This window comes from Lepisma saccharinum, chromosome 15 (genome assembly GCF_977018435.1).
Source record: "Lepisma saccharinum chromosome 15, izLepSacc3.1, whole genome shotgun sequence".
In the NCBI taxonomy this organism is placed as follows: Eukaryota; Metazoa; Arthropoda; class Insecta; order Zygentoma; family Lepismatidae; genus Lepisma; species Lepisma saccharinum.
In genome coordinates this window covers 8,403,073-8,419,678 of record NC_139243.1, presented here as the reverse complement: position 1 = coordinate 8,419,678, position 16,606 = coordinate 8,403,073, and the positions used below count along the sequence as shown (strand labels likewise).

Sequence of the window (16,606 nt, the reverse complement as noted above, 5' to 3'; positions counted from 1 at the left end):
TATTGGACTCGCTGTGTCTACCTCAATCCTATAGGTGTACACATCCGTCACTCCTGGGCGTTGGCTAAATATTCCCCTATGTCTCAACAAAATATATCTTAAATTTTCTTTTTCCTTTTCCGAGATCCAATGACACTCATCCACTTTGGCTTGTATTTCTTCTTTCGATGCGTTGTATTTATGGTCCTCTATTTCGACCTCTTTTTCATATTCACATTTTACATTTTCATTTTCAATTATATCATCGTAGTCTTTCTTCTTATACACTGCATCATGTTTCTGATATACAAGACTTTGCTTCCTAATGCCTATTTCGCTCTCGGAACCTTTTATTTCATCCTCCATAGGGATATCTACTTTCATGTTCTCCATTGATTCTAGATTTAGCCGTTTTTCTTTTATGTGTATGTGCCCATTGTAGTTTTCTAAGAAAGGTACTCCTAGGATTATATCACACCTCAAACCCTTTATCACCAGAAATTTTACTTCGAAATTCGCTCCTCTGATGCTCATCATGATACGTACCGTGCCCTGAATTTTGTATTCTTCATTTCCCGCAGCCATAACTAATCTGACTTTGTCTTTTTCAGAAGCGTCTAATTTTGCTTGTGGGTATTTCTCTTTAATTCTTTGCCAACATTTATAGCTCATTACTTCGACGACACTCCCACAATCGATCATGCATTTAACCTTAATTTCAATTATTTCTGCTTCCACATACAATGATCTTCCAGGTTTTAGGTTTTCAAAACTCGGCTCTCCAATTAAAAATAACTTCAGAATTCCTTCTTCATTTATCTTATGTTCTCCCTTCATATATTCATCGTTTTCCTTTGCTCTCACACCTGGGAGTTGCTGCGAGAGCTCTACAAGTTTAGCCTCTCGACCGATTCCACATTCCTCGATTCCTCATTTAACTGCTGCCATCCAGCATTTCCTACTTCGTTCTGCACCTGGCTTCTGACTAATTCCACTGCTTCTCTTCGCTCTTCATTTATCTCAGGATTTCCCCTCTCGTTCCTGTCGTTGTAGTTGTTTCCTCTAGGTTGCCTTTCTTCTATCTCCATCCCTCTTTCTGAGTTTCTTCGATTCACATTTTGCCAATAATCATTTCTTCCTCTATATCCGCGGTTTCCTCTCCACGGTCCTGTATTTCTTCTATCAAAATTTCTTTGCTCTTCTTGAACATTATTTCGCCTTCTGCCGTTTCCGTTATCTTCTAAGAATCCTCTTCCTCTGCCTCTATATGCATTTCTGACCTCTATGTTCCTAATCCCGAATTCTTGTTTCCGGAATTTCTGCTCTGGACGTTGTTCCTCTTCAGGATGATGCCTCTTAGGATAATATCTACCTTCCTTTTCCTTATCCCATGACCTTTGAGTCTTCTTCAGCATGTCATCTGTTCTGAGGTAGTCTATCAAGTCTTCCACCTTTCTTATTTTTACTACAGCCACCGCTCTTTGTGTCCATATTGGTAGCGTTTGTATCACTTGTCTAACCAACTCTTCCTCGTTCCATTTTTCATTCAAATTTCGGAAGCTCCATAACGTTTCCCATGTGTGTGCTTCCAAACTCTCAACCTTGGACCAATCTATATATTTTCTTTTCAATGTCTCCAATTGCCTTTCCTTAATTTCCTCACTACAATAATATTCCAAAAATCTTTTACTAAACTCTTCGAATGTTCCAAACTTATGCTGATTTAACTAATACCAGCCTGCTGCAGACTTTTCAAAACATCCTTCTATTAGGTCCAGTATCATATTTCCTGGTATCCTCATTAGCTTTACGTTAGTTGTTAGTTCCTTCAGGAATTTTCGTGGACACTTGTCCGATATATTTCCATTAAACTTGGGCAAGTGTTGTAACTCATTAGGCTTAGGGATTCTTGTTTTATATTTTCCCTCTTCCAAATTACTTCCGTTTATTTTGTCCAACCATCTTCCATTATCGCTCCCTTCTTCACTACTTTTCCATTTCCTTTTCTTCCTCTGATGATTCCTTTTATGCTTTATTTCCTCCTCTGTGTTCGATTCGTCGCTACTACTTTCCTTTTTTATTCTGATCTTTTTATACTCTTCCTTTCCGTCATTTCCTTCTCGATTGAAACCTATTGGCTTATCTCGTATTGTCATATCCTTTATGTTATGTATTATTTCTCTCCATTGCATTTTATTCTCTTGCTTTCCTTTGTCGATCTTACCTTCGAGGGTTTGCATCTTCTTATTACTCTCCTCTAATTCTTCCCTAACTTCTTGTCGTTCTCTAATTATCATTTCTCTGAATTTCAAGGTTTCTTTTACTATTGTTTCTTCTGTCACAATTTTCATTTCTTCTACTCTGTTTTCCACTTCATCTATTTTGGAGATGTTAATATCTATCTGCTTCTTATTTGCCAAAATTTTGTTTTCTAAACCTGTACTCCTCTGCTGGCACTCTTCATTCACTCTTGAAACTTCCTTTTCTATCTTTCTATTGGTTTCTTCATGTCGTTCATCTGACATCCTTATCATATCTTCTATCTTTCTCTCCAATGCTTTCCTGTTTTCTTCACATACTTCTGCCATCTCTTCTATTTTTCGATTATTTTCTTCTAACCTTTCTTTAACTTCTTTGCTGTTTTCTTCCATTTTCTCTTCCAACCTTTCTTTAACTTTTTTGCTGTTTTCTTCTATTTTCTCTTCCAACCTTTCTTTAACTTCTTTGCTGTTTTCTTCCATTTTCTCTTCCAACCTTCTGCTGTTGTGATCTTGACTTTCTTTTATTTCCATCATCATTTTCATCAACATCTCCATCGTGTTTTGTTCTTCTTTCTTTCCTTCCTTTTCCTTTAACTTTACTTTCCTGCATTCCTTGCATTCGTATCCTTCTCCTCTTTCACATATCTTCTCATATTTTTCTTTCCGGATTCCTTCACATAACCAGTGTTTCATTTCTTCACATATCTTACACTGTATTATTTCTTCCTTATTTCCTTCTTCGCCACAACATATATATTTTCCTTCTTCCATTTTTGCTTTACTTATCTTTCCAAAATCTTATTCTTTGCGTTATTTCAACCTCTGGTCTGTATCGAGCCCCACACGTTGGTCGCCATTAATTAATGTCACGTTCCTCGCGTGAGCATCTGCCAGCTTAGCACAGGGTAGAGACAATGAGATACCTCTGGGCACAGACCAAGGTTACTAACGCTAAGAATATATGAAAAGAAACAATAGATTTAACCCACTACGGAGGGTACAATTCGTACTATATTCTTGAATAATCATATACAAGTGTTAATATCTTTGTAAATCCTTTTATACAATATTATTCTTCTATTGTGGCTAATCTTCTTTATGCTTCTTCTTCTTGTAATCAATATAGCCTCTTCTTCTTATGGCATCTTCTTCTTATGGCCTCTTAATTAGTATGGCATCTTCTTCTTATAATTAATATGGCATCTTCTTCTTATAATTAATGTGGCATTTTCTTCTTATAATTAATATGACATCTTCTTCTTAATATGGCATCTTCTTCTTATAGCATCTTAATTACTATATCATCTTCTTTTTAAGGTGCCTTCTTCATGCAATTAATAAGGCTTCTTCTTCTTATAATCGCTAAGGCTTCTCTTTCTTGTAATCAATAATATTTCTTCTTCCTTTTCTTTGTCCATCCAAATTGACGGAAATAAAATCAATCCCCCAGACAAACAAAGAGAAAGGGGTTAGTTAAAGATCGCCGCCTAGCCGGCGCTAACCTTAACTTGGAGCTACAGTGTATGCGCTTCCAAATGTGCTTGGGTGCTGCCGTGAGATGCCGCTACACCTGGGAAATAACAACCCAAAAGCCACACGAAACTCTCAGCTCGTGGGAACCGAAAAGACACAAAATCGAAATTACAATTCGACTTCATTACTTTTGTATATTAATCACTTATGCCGTTACTGAATGATAATTCCCCTTTTCTCCTTATTTATATCCTGTTATTATGTTAAATTTATTTATTTATTTCCTCATAATTAGTATTAATATATACAATCACTATTTCATCATATCTGCTCTTTCCGTTGTCTCTATTTACAATCGTATAAGTTCTCCTGGGTGGTGCCATCTCTTACCCACTTTCTAGACTGCTTTATGCATCACCTCATATAACCGTTGTTCCTTTTGCATGCTGCCATCTATGGTCCTTTATTTCAAAGAATAGCAATGCAGTTTGTGTACGTGACAATATACACACAAACATTACATAGCATAAACGAAAAGAGGCTGAAAGACAGGTTGAAACAACATAGGGATGATGTACGACTTAAGAGAGAGAGAAAAATGCGACATTTAAACACACGAGAGAAACAGGACATGACATAGAGTGGGATGAGGCTAAGCAGATAGGAAGGGAGAAGAGAATACTAGTGAGAAAATGGAAGGAAGGCAAGGAAATAGAGAAGAAAGGTGAAGAAGACACAATGAACTGGAATGGGGGACTGAAGTTAAACAAAGAATGGAAGAAGGTGTTAGAAAGAGTGGAAAGGACAAGAGAGAAAGAGGAGAGGAGAAGGTAGAAAAATGAAGGAAAAAGAGCGAGAGATATAAAGCCCAACCACATTCTATATGGAAGTAAATATGTTTAGTATTTTAGGTGAAAGTACAGTTAACAAGGGAAAGCCACCTGCTAGAAAGTTCCATAACAACTTTCTAATAGTCTGGAGGGAGTAATGTTTGTGTATATATAATGCCCTGTTTTTGTATCTTGTTACTTTTGTACTTGATACAGAGTCTGAAGAAGACCTTGCTAGAAGGTTGAAACGTTACGTTTAGTTTATGTTTTTAATAAAATAAATTACTGCCTTGGTCAGCATATTTAGTTTTTCATTCTACACGTAGACCATTTTATACACGTAGATTACGTAATCTGTGTAAACAACATGCCGGAAGGTGATAACTTAGCAAAGGGCGCCGTGGAATTAAAAGAAAATTATACTGCGTATCAGTTGCTGATGTGTGAGGAGAACTTTTCATACTCTTTCTTCCAAATTCGAACAATTTCTCACATAGGAAGATACCTAATATAGGAAATATTCTAGTGTTTTATGGGGAAAGGACCACTTTTGACTCTCGACTGCCATCTGTTGTTGTTTTTTGCATACTATTTATCTTCTTCCATAGTTGAAAATAGAAGAGAAGATAAATTTTATTGTAAATAGGGTTCTTTTCATTTAGTTAGGAACCAATATAGTTGGAAATGTCACTTTATTTTCATGAAACCTTTGAAACTTAATTCTTTTGCACTTTAGATTGTCTCCGTAGTCTATGTAAACTACAACCCAATGTAATCTACGCGTAGATTACGTGTAGACTATGCATGTAGACGTAAACTTATAGTCTACGGCACATCACTGGTCCTCACCTGTGATGTGCGTCTACGTAAACAACGATTGTCTGCTCTCTACGTGTAGACAATGTAGACTATGGCTCTGTCCGAAAGGTACAAAGTACATACTTGAAGCATGGTTAATGGAAGTGACGTTACTTACATTAGTACAGTGGGATCCACTAGTATTGCTCGGCAAATTGTCCACGACTATTTTCATGAATTTTTCTCTTGCATCATATGTGTTTTAAGCTATGGATTTTTATGTATACTGATGGCAGAAGTTGTCAACAGCTTGTTTTGAGTTTCCTTTTAATTCTTGACGCTCTTATTGGGTAAAATAAAGTGCACTAACATGGTGATGGACAATTTGCACTGTAATACTCATGGATCCCACTGTACAGTTCGAAAGCTTCAAGTTCGTGAGGTATCGAGACCACAGGACAGAGAACATGAACTTGGAGGCTTGGTCACGTGACAAGTGGACTTGTTGTTCATTTGTTTGAAATCGCGGAGGTAGAAAGCCAGCAAGTTGTATGTTGCAGTACTTCTAAGGTGTGGAAATTTAACAAATGCTATGTGAAATCTGTGGTGAAAAGCAAGTGTTTAAAACGTGGAAAACCAACGTGTCCTCAGTTATATCTACTAGGGGTGTGCGGGATCCCGAAAAGTCGCGACTGGGATCGGGAAAAAAAATTTCCCGTCCCGATTCCGACTTCGGGAAATGACTTCCCGACTTTTCGGGATCCCGAGCAGTCGGGAAATACCGAATGGTTATTTTAAAAAGTCGTTAATTCTCGACGTTTTCTGCATTGTTAATGTCTGGAACTTATCGGAAATCATTAGTTTTTGTACCAGAAATGCAAAAACAATCAGTTAAGGTGAAAATAACGTGTAGAATTCGAGATTTTTTAGAGCTTCGGAAAATTATGAACATTTCCCGTCCCGAATGTCGGGATTAAAAAAAATCCCGTCTCGACCCAAAAAATTCTGTCCCGCACACCCGTAATATCTACTGATCGTATTTGACGCTGCAGTCGAAGTGCAGTTCGAAAGATCTTCACTTCCAGTCCACGACTTCAAGACCGCACTAGGAGACCATTCTCGAAGTATGCTCGCTTCAAGTACGCTCTTGCACCTTTCGGACACGGCCTATGTAAACTATGTAATCTACGTAATCAATGTAGACAATATGGCGCAAGGCACGCGCATCGTTCTAGAAGCAGCAACCAGCATCAGCAGGTGGACATAGAGAGCAAGCGTGAAGTGTTCCACTGTCCACAAATAAGTGTTTTAAGTATTTATTTACGTTGAACCAATTCACTACGTATTAATAGAACTGCAAAATAAACTTGTCGCGACGCACCCACAAAAATACGATGTCCGTAGAATGACAAGATTTGTTTAACTTCTATATATTACCACCATTTCACACGTGGAAAAATCTGCTTTAAAGACACATGCACTTTCCTATGCAGCAATGACAAAGCAAATATTTTTAGCCTTCGCTTTTGTCAGTGTAAAAAATAATGTCAGTTTTCACTATGGCTGCCATTTGTTTTTGTTCCAGTAGTCCCTTTTCTCCTTGTTAGTGAGAATTCGATAATTTTGATTACGTCGGATGGTCTTAAGTTGGTTATAGGCCCAGATTATTGACATGTTTGAAGAAAAAAATACCTTATCTTTCAAAGAATGCTGGGATTTCTTTCTTCCCTATTGTTTGCATTGTCTACAGTAGACAATGTAAACTATACGCCAATGTAATCTTCGTGTAGATTACGCATGTAGACGTAAACTTATAGTCACTGGTCCTCACCAAGCGTCTTAGAAACAATAACGATATGAATGATTAAATTTAAACAATTATATTAAAATAAATATTAATTAAATACGTAAATTGATTAATATTGTACGGTATCATTATTGCATGAATAGGTAAGAAGAAGGTACAAGAATCGAGACGTAACAGTACGTATAAAGCGTCCACAAGGGGTCAGGCAGAGGGGGCACTTGCTCCCCTCCTGAGATATCTGGCAAATGTTCATGTAATTCAAATGGTGAAATTGTAGTGATATTTTGTTACAAATAATATTGTTTTTTATGATTTACAGGCTGTAAGTTACAGCAATTAACTGCCATGTCCAACAAAATAACGAGGGAATATTTTTACAGAAACGTTAGAATAATATTGACTGCCGTAACTTGGGAAGATAAATTTTACATCAAGAAGTTCGCGACTGTAAAAAATACAGTATTTCCCGACGTGGTGGAAATTTCGAATTCTATACACTATTTCCCCCTCAAGTGATTGTTTTTATAGATGCTTCTTATGGAAAGTAAGCAAGGTGAATGCAGTTTCTATTTAGTGAACTCAAGTCTGAATTTGTTAACAATGCCAAAGTAAAGAGTGTTCCGTTTAGGACGCCGAATTTGAATCGAGTGCTATTGTTTTGTTTCGAGATTGGCAGACCTGATCTTACCAATGTTGGTATCTGTTGTCATGCCGATTAATGTAGCCTCAATTGTTTCGACTCGTTTGTTGTGGTTTCCTTCCGAAAATCCTCGAATAATCCAGGAGCGTGAAATCCATCCATCCGCTGAGAACGACTGTGTGGTGTGGATTGTGGCAGGTGGAGTGTGATTTCTTCTTATGGGGGTTTGTGAAATCACAGGTGTACGCCAACAAACCACGAACCCTTTTGGAACTGAAGGCGGAAATCATACGGGTGATTGGAGGCATCGGGACAGACATCTGCGAGAGGGTTATCAATAATTTTGTGTATAAATGTATGCAGACTCAGTAGGGGTGGACATTGACATTGTCTTTTATACGTAAATGGGAGATGTTACAGCTTACATGTATGTGAAATAGAACTATTTTCATGATATTTTCCCTATTTTTATTTAATTTTCTAATTCGGCGTCCTATACGGAACACCCTATATTTTCAATTAAATTTTGCATAGAATAATAATAATAATAACAGTAATCACAACAACAACAATAATAATAATAATAATAGTAATAATTACAATAACTGATGAAATATAAGTTTCTGTTACTGAAAGGCAAGATCTGAAATCTTACCTTGTCTCCTCTGAGGAAAAATCCTATTGGCACCCTTGATTATCTAGCTTACGTGTAGTTAAGATCGTCAAAATTGTATTAAATCAAGTGTCGAATAGGTAAAGAGCTGAATATTGAATAACAAAAACGGATGTTACATCCAATCTAGTGGTTTCGAATTTCCGATGGCTGTTATTAATTTAGATGATGCCAATTATTCCCATTAATGTCAAGGAATTGTAAACTAACAAGACACAGAGAAATGACTTGGATCGAATCATAATATTTATATCTTCCCAGGCCACCTGCTGTGGAAAATCATGAACTTCCAAGCTAAGATGGAGGAATCCAAAGTTAACGAGACCAGTCTTCATAGCCCTGAGTTCTACAGTTCTATATTTGGCTACAGGCTGAGGGTAAGCAATATAAAACTTTAAATATTATAAAATATGGTTGGGAGATAAGTCTGGGCTCACTATAAGAATATTGTTAAAGTAGGTATTTAAAAAAAAAAAAAAACACGTGTACATTGTGGCGGCGATTAGATAGTGGGGGGTACAGTTTCCTCTCCAATTTTTGCCACCGCATTATGCTAAACCTTATCTACGAGGGATAGTAAACCGTCTTCCCCCCCCCTTCCCAGTTTTGGCACCTTTGCCCCCTATTTTTGGAACCCAATTGCCGCCACCGCGGTGTATACAGTACACAGAATCAGCATTGAAGAGTATATGCAAAAAAAGTTAAATCTCTTCCCTGTACACTACACAGAACGCCACGAAGGCACATAGTGTGGAGGTGGGTGTCCACGCATTCTCGATCTCGGGGTATAGTGTAGGTGATGTGATCAGCACTATGCTCCAGCAGCTTTGGTCAATCTCCGTAGAGTTGCTTCGACCCAAAAGCCGCTTAAGCTTAACTTTCTATAATTACACAATTGCTTTGTGTTAAAATTGCACAACGGTTCTACCATTTCAGACAATATATGTGTTGTTATTTCTTTCGCAGCTTGAAGTTCACCTGAATGGATTTGGAATGTGGAAGGGCAGAAACACGATAGTGTCGTTGCAAACGCTCGCTGGGGAATTCGATTCCTTGCTGGATTGGCCCTTCAAGCAACCAGTCACAATTACCCTCAGAGACCAAACGATACCAAGGGAAGAGGTAATCAGGAACACAGCATTTACTTTATTCAATTGTAAAATATAGGGAAAAGAATATCTGGATAAGTTTATGAAGTTAGCATAAAAGGGATGTGCTTGCGCAGGGTATATTCAATACTTCACACTGCTTCCTATTGATTTGAAAATCGCAAAGAAAACCGACGAAACTATGCTAAAATTAGAATAGATATCCATGCATACAGAATGAAATTCCATGTTTAAATTTTCCAGGTCCACAGACACAAGAATGAAAAATCTGACCTTGTCCCAATCGCTGATGTGGGAAGACAATCACTTTTACCAACACATCAATATGGATTTTATTAATACTGACAATTACAGGTGTGTTAATAATGCTTGCGTGCACTGCTAATATGTTATCCGGGACTTTATGTAATAACATATTTTTCATTTGGCTTCGGATCTAATATTGGAGTGAGATCTTTACATATCTGATGAAAATCAGCCGAAATAGACAAACTTGACAAATCATATTTTGACATATTTCACCAATTTCGCGTTTTTACAACATATTTCTTCAATTTTGTTGTAATAAGACATATTTCCGTATAATTTCGTAATTCTCTCGCACATAATCGGTTATTTCATATTGTTTCTTCGTAGCTTTAGCACAACGGATAGTTCATATTGTCGATGGCAGGATATGGAAGTTATGGAGGAAGAAATGTGCCGTCTTTTCTTAGTACAGAACAATATAATACCCCACTTTTTTTATCCCGCCGACAATTGATAGCCATGCAAACATTATTGAGGAAAAATGTTCTCTCTCATTGTTGCACGGGAAGTAAAGAAGTTTTGTTCTCATTTCTTTGCCTTTTTCGCTTTTCACAAAAATCAATCAAAAGTAAAAATAACATTCGGTACATTACAGCCCCTACTCTACTCTATCGGGTATGGGAGAAATTCGAGAGTACTGTTGTACATATTTTTGACTTTACTGGGAATATTTCTGCATTTTTCTGACATATTTGTAATTTTTCATGACATACTTTCCAATTTATATGACATAATTACATACATATTTTACAGTTTTATAGGACATCAAGTCCCGGGCTCTAGATAACGAAATATAATATTTTAAAGGAAAACTTTCATTAAGTAAGGGCGCGACAATACAAGTAACCTATCGTTATAGGGAACTAAATTGAAAGGGTGGAAAATTCTGGAAATTAACATGATTACAAGATGCCCACATGTAATCGAAAATCACGAAGTACTTTTTAAAAAAATGGATTGAATAAAATGCCTAGTTGTTGATGTGTTTCATTAATACTATGATCTGATAATAGTTGAAGTAAGACTTGAAGCTTTCCTGGCGACGAATGATGAATAGATTCTCTCGGGCTATCGACCAGGTGAGTTGTGGAAAATATTTCAAGCTTTCGAGAGCTAACGTTCCTATCATCTTCAGGGTATCTTGGAATCAGGAAAGCTTGGAGCCTGATGGTGAGAGTGACGTTAGCTTTCGTAAACTTGGAATATTTTTTCACAACTGGTCGGTAGCCCGAGAGAATCTATTCCTGATAATAATTGCTTCAAATTCTCCATAAATACAGTTATGCATCATAGGAACACTGTTCACTAGTTACGTAGAAATATGACCTACCAGCAGACACGAAAATTGAGATAATGCGTTAAAAAAAATAACCTGTGCCACTGAAGAAATTTATTAATCCACCACTGGTTAACCATAAACTAAACTGAATTCTAATTTACATGCTATATTATCTTCCATATAATGATTTTCTTCTCAAGACACCAATTATATATTTGCTTTATGTGATTTTCCCCATTCATCAGGCATTCATTACGGCGCTTTCTTGGTTTTTCAGAGAAAGGACTTATCCAAAGTCTTTACATCGAAACCAAAAGACAGTCAACCATCTGAGAACGAAGACACGCTGGTTGGGTACCACCACTTCATCCCACACAAGACTCTGGAGAGCAGGCAGTATATAAAGGATGACGCCCTGTTCCTGGAAGTCAGAGTAGATCGAAGTTGAATTCGGGAGGAAATTCATTAAGATAGATTTATTTATAATCTGTATTATTTATTGTGCATCTTACATTATTTCTGTAATTACTCCCAAGAATAATGCAAAAATTTGTATTTATAAAATATTTTTATTTATATTCTACAATGAGGAATAAAGACTGTATCTTAACTTTATACATACATATTTTTCTTGATCTTTAGTTCGTGGTGTGTTAGGAAAGAATGATGAACGAAGAAGTGTAAGCGTCAGCACGAGCTAGAATGCGGAATGGTGCGGGTGGTAAGGGTGTTGATGTAGAGATGGAAATGATCGGGAGTTTTGGTGGATAAGGGAGAACGAGGGTAGAGCATGGGCGGAGTTTCAGCTTTTGCTTTGGGGGGCCAGACTCTGGGAGAAGCATATGATGTACCTGAGGGTTGTTGAATATCCCCTAGCTCATAAGGGGTCCGGAGACCTTCCTCCGGAAATTAAAGAACAACAACATAAAAACACTGAGTTCTAGGCCTTTTACATTTGAAAATGTTAAATTTCCTCGCTTAAGTAAACAAATATTAATTAGTATATTGGTTGTCAGTTTTAAAAGAAGCAAAACAGTACGATTATTGCATTTGCATTTCATTATTTTTTAATTGATACAATACTCGTATTACTTTAAAAAAGTTACGGTACAATAGTAAGCTTCAGAAACTTTAGAAAAATTAAATTGAAAAGTTATTTTGATGCCTCAGCAGTAACTGTTGACTCAATACAAAGTTATTTTACGTTTTTCTTTCTTCAAACTGTACACATCAATCAAATCGTCTAAGACCCGCTATTGCGGCGCAATTACCGCACATGCCATCATGCCAAACGTCAAGATTTGCGGTATGGCTTCATAACAAAAATGTAGCTACTGAACATAATCATGTGTTATTTTTTAGTCTTTTTTAAGTTGGGGGCAGGCCCCCCTGGCCCCTCCACAACTCTGCCTATGGGTAGAACAGTTGAATTAGAGAGTGCAACGAAATAGCATCCATTCAGGAGAAGGTCCTCACACATCCCAGGTAAATTATACCAACCTAGCACCTAAATGTGAATCTGTCTGTCGTTGTACCAGTTATTAGAAATGGAAAGTTTGTAAGGCTCCGATTTGTGTCCAATTGTCCATATGCAGTGCCTTCATTTGAGTAATGTGCCGCTTGAACGCGGGCTGTGTCATTTTCTGATCCAGAAGTTACAGTTGAGAGAGGCCCAGTAGCGGCGATTGGGCCCCAAAACTGGGGGGCAAGGTGCCAAAACTAGGGGGGCAAAGACAGTATATTTCCCTTTGTAGATAAGATTCGCCGCCACTGGCCGGGCGACTATTTCATCTCGCCGAGAATCAATTCTACACTTGCACTATTTTATGTAAACAATATGTAGTGTTGTTGACAGGAACCAAGCAGACTTCCATGTTCTAAAGATTAGCGTATTGTTTTGGAAAAATAGAGGTCCACGGAATGAATATATGGTTATTGAGTTTGAGTTTTGATTTAAATGAACTTTATGCGCAGATATGCTCATCGGGACTAGACTTGCAATTTTAAGTGGAATCCGAACAAGTATGTACCTACACCTGGTATCGAACCCGGAATCCCTCCATTTCAAGGCGACGCCATCGGGGAGGCACCGAATAGATGGTTGCTGTTCTATGTCGTTTTTCAGAATTCTTACCACTTGCCACGGGAAACTGAATTATGAGATATGAGAAGTGAAGTGAATAATCAAAGAAAACAAGAACCTATTCTCTCCAGAGTCTTCTGGTTTGATCCTCTTTGGAGGCTTATTAGTAGGGAGTGGAAGTTGATGACCTACAAATATATATGTATATGACCTATAGAATGTCCTAAAAAATGGGGGAAAATGACGTAAATAATGCAAAAAATGATCATTAAATTTGTTAGTTTCAGGTTAAAAATTGAAATGAAAATGAAATTAAACAAAATGCAATATTGCTTTAAAAAAAGGCACCAAATGATACCACATGGACATTCAATTAAAATATGCAACGAGGATTTCCAATGGAAACGACTGAATAATTTTAAAACAATTTGATGAAAAAGTCGTATACACTGAATGGATTGGTGCAAAATGCATTAATTCACCTTGGTGAAAAGACTCAAGAATATTACCAAAATGAAGGAAGTGACAGAATATGACGAAACAATACACCGGGAAATGACGGGAAAATGACGAAAATCGGGGAAAATTACCTAAAACCTGAAAATTGGCAAAAAATGCACTTTAAAATTACCTTTTTTTTTGGATTCTAGACGAAGAGTAATATTATGTATATTTAATGGGTATCGTGTCCGAGATGTCAGATACAAGATGACATTTCATCAACTTCCGCTCCCTACTTATTAGTAATAAGTAGAACTTGGATTTTAAGTTTTTAACCTATTTTTTCCTTTACAGGTAAATAGAAAATAACAAGTTATGTCAGCGTTTAGTTAAAAAAAACCGCAACAACTGACGAAGTTTTATAGTGTATAAAATAACATATTTTTCTTGTTAGAACCTATTTTAGGTTTTACTGCCTAAATTTAACTTTTTTTTAGGTTTTTATGCATTTTCTTATGTTTTACAGGATTTTTATATCTCACAGAGGTATTTACTCGGTTTGGTGACGAAACAATTCAATGACTGACGTGTTTGAAACATGTCTTTTGTCGATTTCCCTTTCTCTAAGTCCGTGATGTTTTCCAAACCTCTAAACAAAACAATATGTTCACAGTGCCGCCGATTAGAGGGGCAATTCCCTCCTACTTTTTGTCCCCGTACTATGGATTCTTAATGCTAAGCCTTGTCTGCTAGGAGAAAGGAAACTGTCCTTGTCAGCCCCCTTAATAAAAGTTGCAATTTTTCACGTCTACAGAGAAAAAATGGAAGAGAGAAAACATCTCCTTGTACTTTTTTTTTTCATATTTACTAGAGCAAATAATTCACGCATAATTCCCGGAATTCAAGGAATTCCAAGTGAGTAGCCACCTTGATATTGTACAGCAAGTTATACATGTTACGTAATTGAACCGGTGAGACCAAGAAGGGAAGATTTCACTTTTTGAACAAAATGAATACATATCAGAGCTAAAATAAAGGTTGTAAAAACAAACCACTTATGGAATATTGTTACTATGGTTATGATGAATAAGTTTGTAATTGCAAGTTTCTTCATCCGGCTTTTAGTTTTGGTTGCTATGAGTTGTTTTTTTTTATTTCCCGAAAGTAAGGTCGAGTGGAATCTTTCCCTTCTTGGCCTCACCGATTCAATTATTTTTTCATATGAACAAGTAACTTTTGCTAACAACACAAACAAAGTATTAAAATGATTTGTGGATAATTTTGAAAGTGATGTAAAGAAGTTGAAATTTGGTGAGAAAAATTAAATTTGGTTGTTATATATACCTATTAAAATTTCTTACGGTTCTTGTGAAATTTTGTTTTTAATGATTATAGTCAGTATATTCGGAAATGTTGAACCATTTTATGTTTTTTAGAACCTACTTCACGATTTTTCGAGGCTAATTTAAAATTTTTAGGATCTATTTTAGGATTTTTAGAGCCTATTTTAGGATTTTTAAAGCCTATTTTAGGATTTTTAGAGCCTATTTTAGGATTTTTAGAGCCTATTTTAGGATTTTTAGAACCTATTTTAGGATTTTTAGAGCCTATTTTAGGAACCTAAAAGCACACTTTTTAGAATCTAAGAATCCGAGGTCTAGTAATAAGTTATTACACAGTGGTTCAGATCCAAATTTAAACTGTAGGTCCAGTTCCTATTAGCCTATCATGAGCATAAAGAACATTTTTGAGGCTTCAAAAATATTAGAAATGATAATATACCCCAACCTGGCGGTCGGGAGGTGCGCTCGCACTATTGCACTACCCGTGGATCCGCCCCTGGGCCGTGAAGCTGTTGGAACCGCGCCGCTTGCCGGGGAAATCGGATGTATTCCCCCTCTAAATTCAAGCGTATAAGCGCATTTGGTAGCTTTCCAAGCCTAGGTCTCAAGCGTCTCTTTGGTAATCACACGGCGAACACTTCAATAGAGCTTAGTCTCGTACATCTATACTCTGTCCCAGCTAACTGTAGAGCAGAGTTGCGCATAGCGGCAGAGGAGGAGGAGGGAAGTCGATTGGAGTAGTGTAATTGGTACCACAACCAGTGCCACTTACAAGTGTACAAATGATGAGCTCATATAATTAAACAGCCCGATTTGCCCACACTTAAAATTATGCCAAGATGTCCTTATTCCCCAATTCTTCAAGTGTAATATGCTCTTAATTCTAAGAATTTTCAATCCTAGTGTACAAATGATGAGCCCCCTCAGATTGATTTGCTTACACTTATAAAAGGCACTTCTGTGAGATTGTTGTCCATAAATTTGTTAAAAATATGCCCCTCTTGATATTTTTTTTGCCCACACCTAAAACTAAGCCAAAACGTATTAACACACACCCACACACACATACCCCCCTCACCCACCCACACACACACACACACACACACACACACCCACACACACACACACACATATACATATTTACTTCCGGTTTAAGTTCAATTGGGCACCAGGCTCAACTTGCATATCTAATATTAAAATAATGTAATTCTTCTAGAATTGTTCTGTGACTCTCTCATTTCTTACATCATAAACATATGATTTTTCACCTATGAGAATAACACTACATATGGTGTCATCAGGTAATGCCTCATGGAATTCACAGATAATTTTAATGTTTGTCCTGTCATTAACCACAACTTGTTTCCTTTTTGAAGTGTTGATGACAAACATGGGTCTCTGTGCTTTGAATTCATCTGGTGTGTAATACATGTCAGTATTGCCAGTAGTGACCCTTTTGTATGCTGTAAATGCTTCATATAATTTAAGGAAATCATCCTTGGAAATGTCTAAATTATAATTTTCTCTAGGAAATACCTCATTTCTGCCATTTTTAAGATATATGTTCTTGATGTTGCAGTT

At 36.9% G+C, this 16,606-nt stretch overlaps 1 protein-coding gene across 1 annotated transcript; it reads left to right on the top strand.

Moving 5' to 3' along the window:
- Positions 1-8,638: 8,638 nt before the first annotated feature.
- Positions 8,639-11,609, top strand: Traf-like (TNF-receptor-associated factor-like). Its single transcript, XM_083136333.1, has 3 exons — positions 8,639-8,838; positions 9,428-9,583; positions 11,436-11,609. Exons 1-3 carry the CDS (start codon positions 8,743-8,745, stop codon positions 11,604-11,606), a joined length of 423 nt encoding a protein of 140 aa, XP_082992459.1. The 5' UTR covers positions 8,639-8,742; the 3' UTR covers positions 11,607-11,609.
- The last annotated feature ends 4,997 nt before the right edge of the window (positions 11,610-16,606 follow it).

Bases quoted from the DNA above. Each gene is read 5' to 3' on its own strand.
- Traf-like (XM_083136333.1), top strand. From the start codon at position 8,743: ATGAACTTCCAAGCTAAGATGGAGGAATCCAAAGTTAACGAGACCAGT. The intron at 8,839-9,427 runs GTAAGCAATATA...TTTCTTTCGCAG, and splicing joins TATTTGGCTACAGGCTGAGG to CTTGAAGTTCACCTGAATGG. The intron at 9,584-11,435 runs GTAATCAGGAAC...TTGGTTTTTCAG, and splicing joins AAACGATACCAAGGGAAGAG to AGAAAGGACTTATCCAAAGT.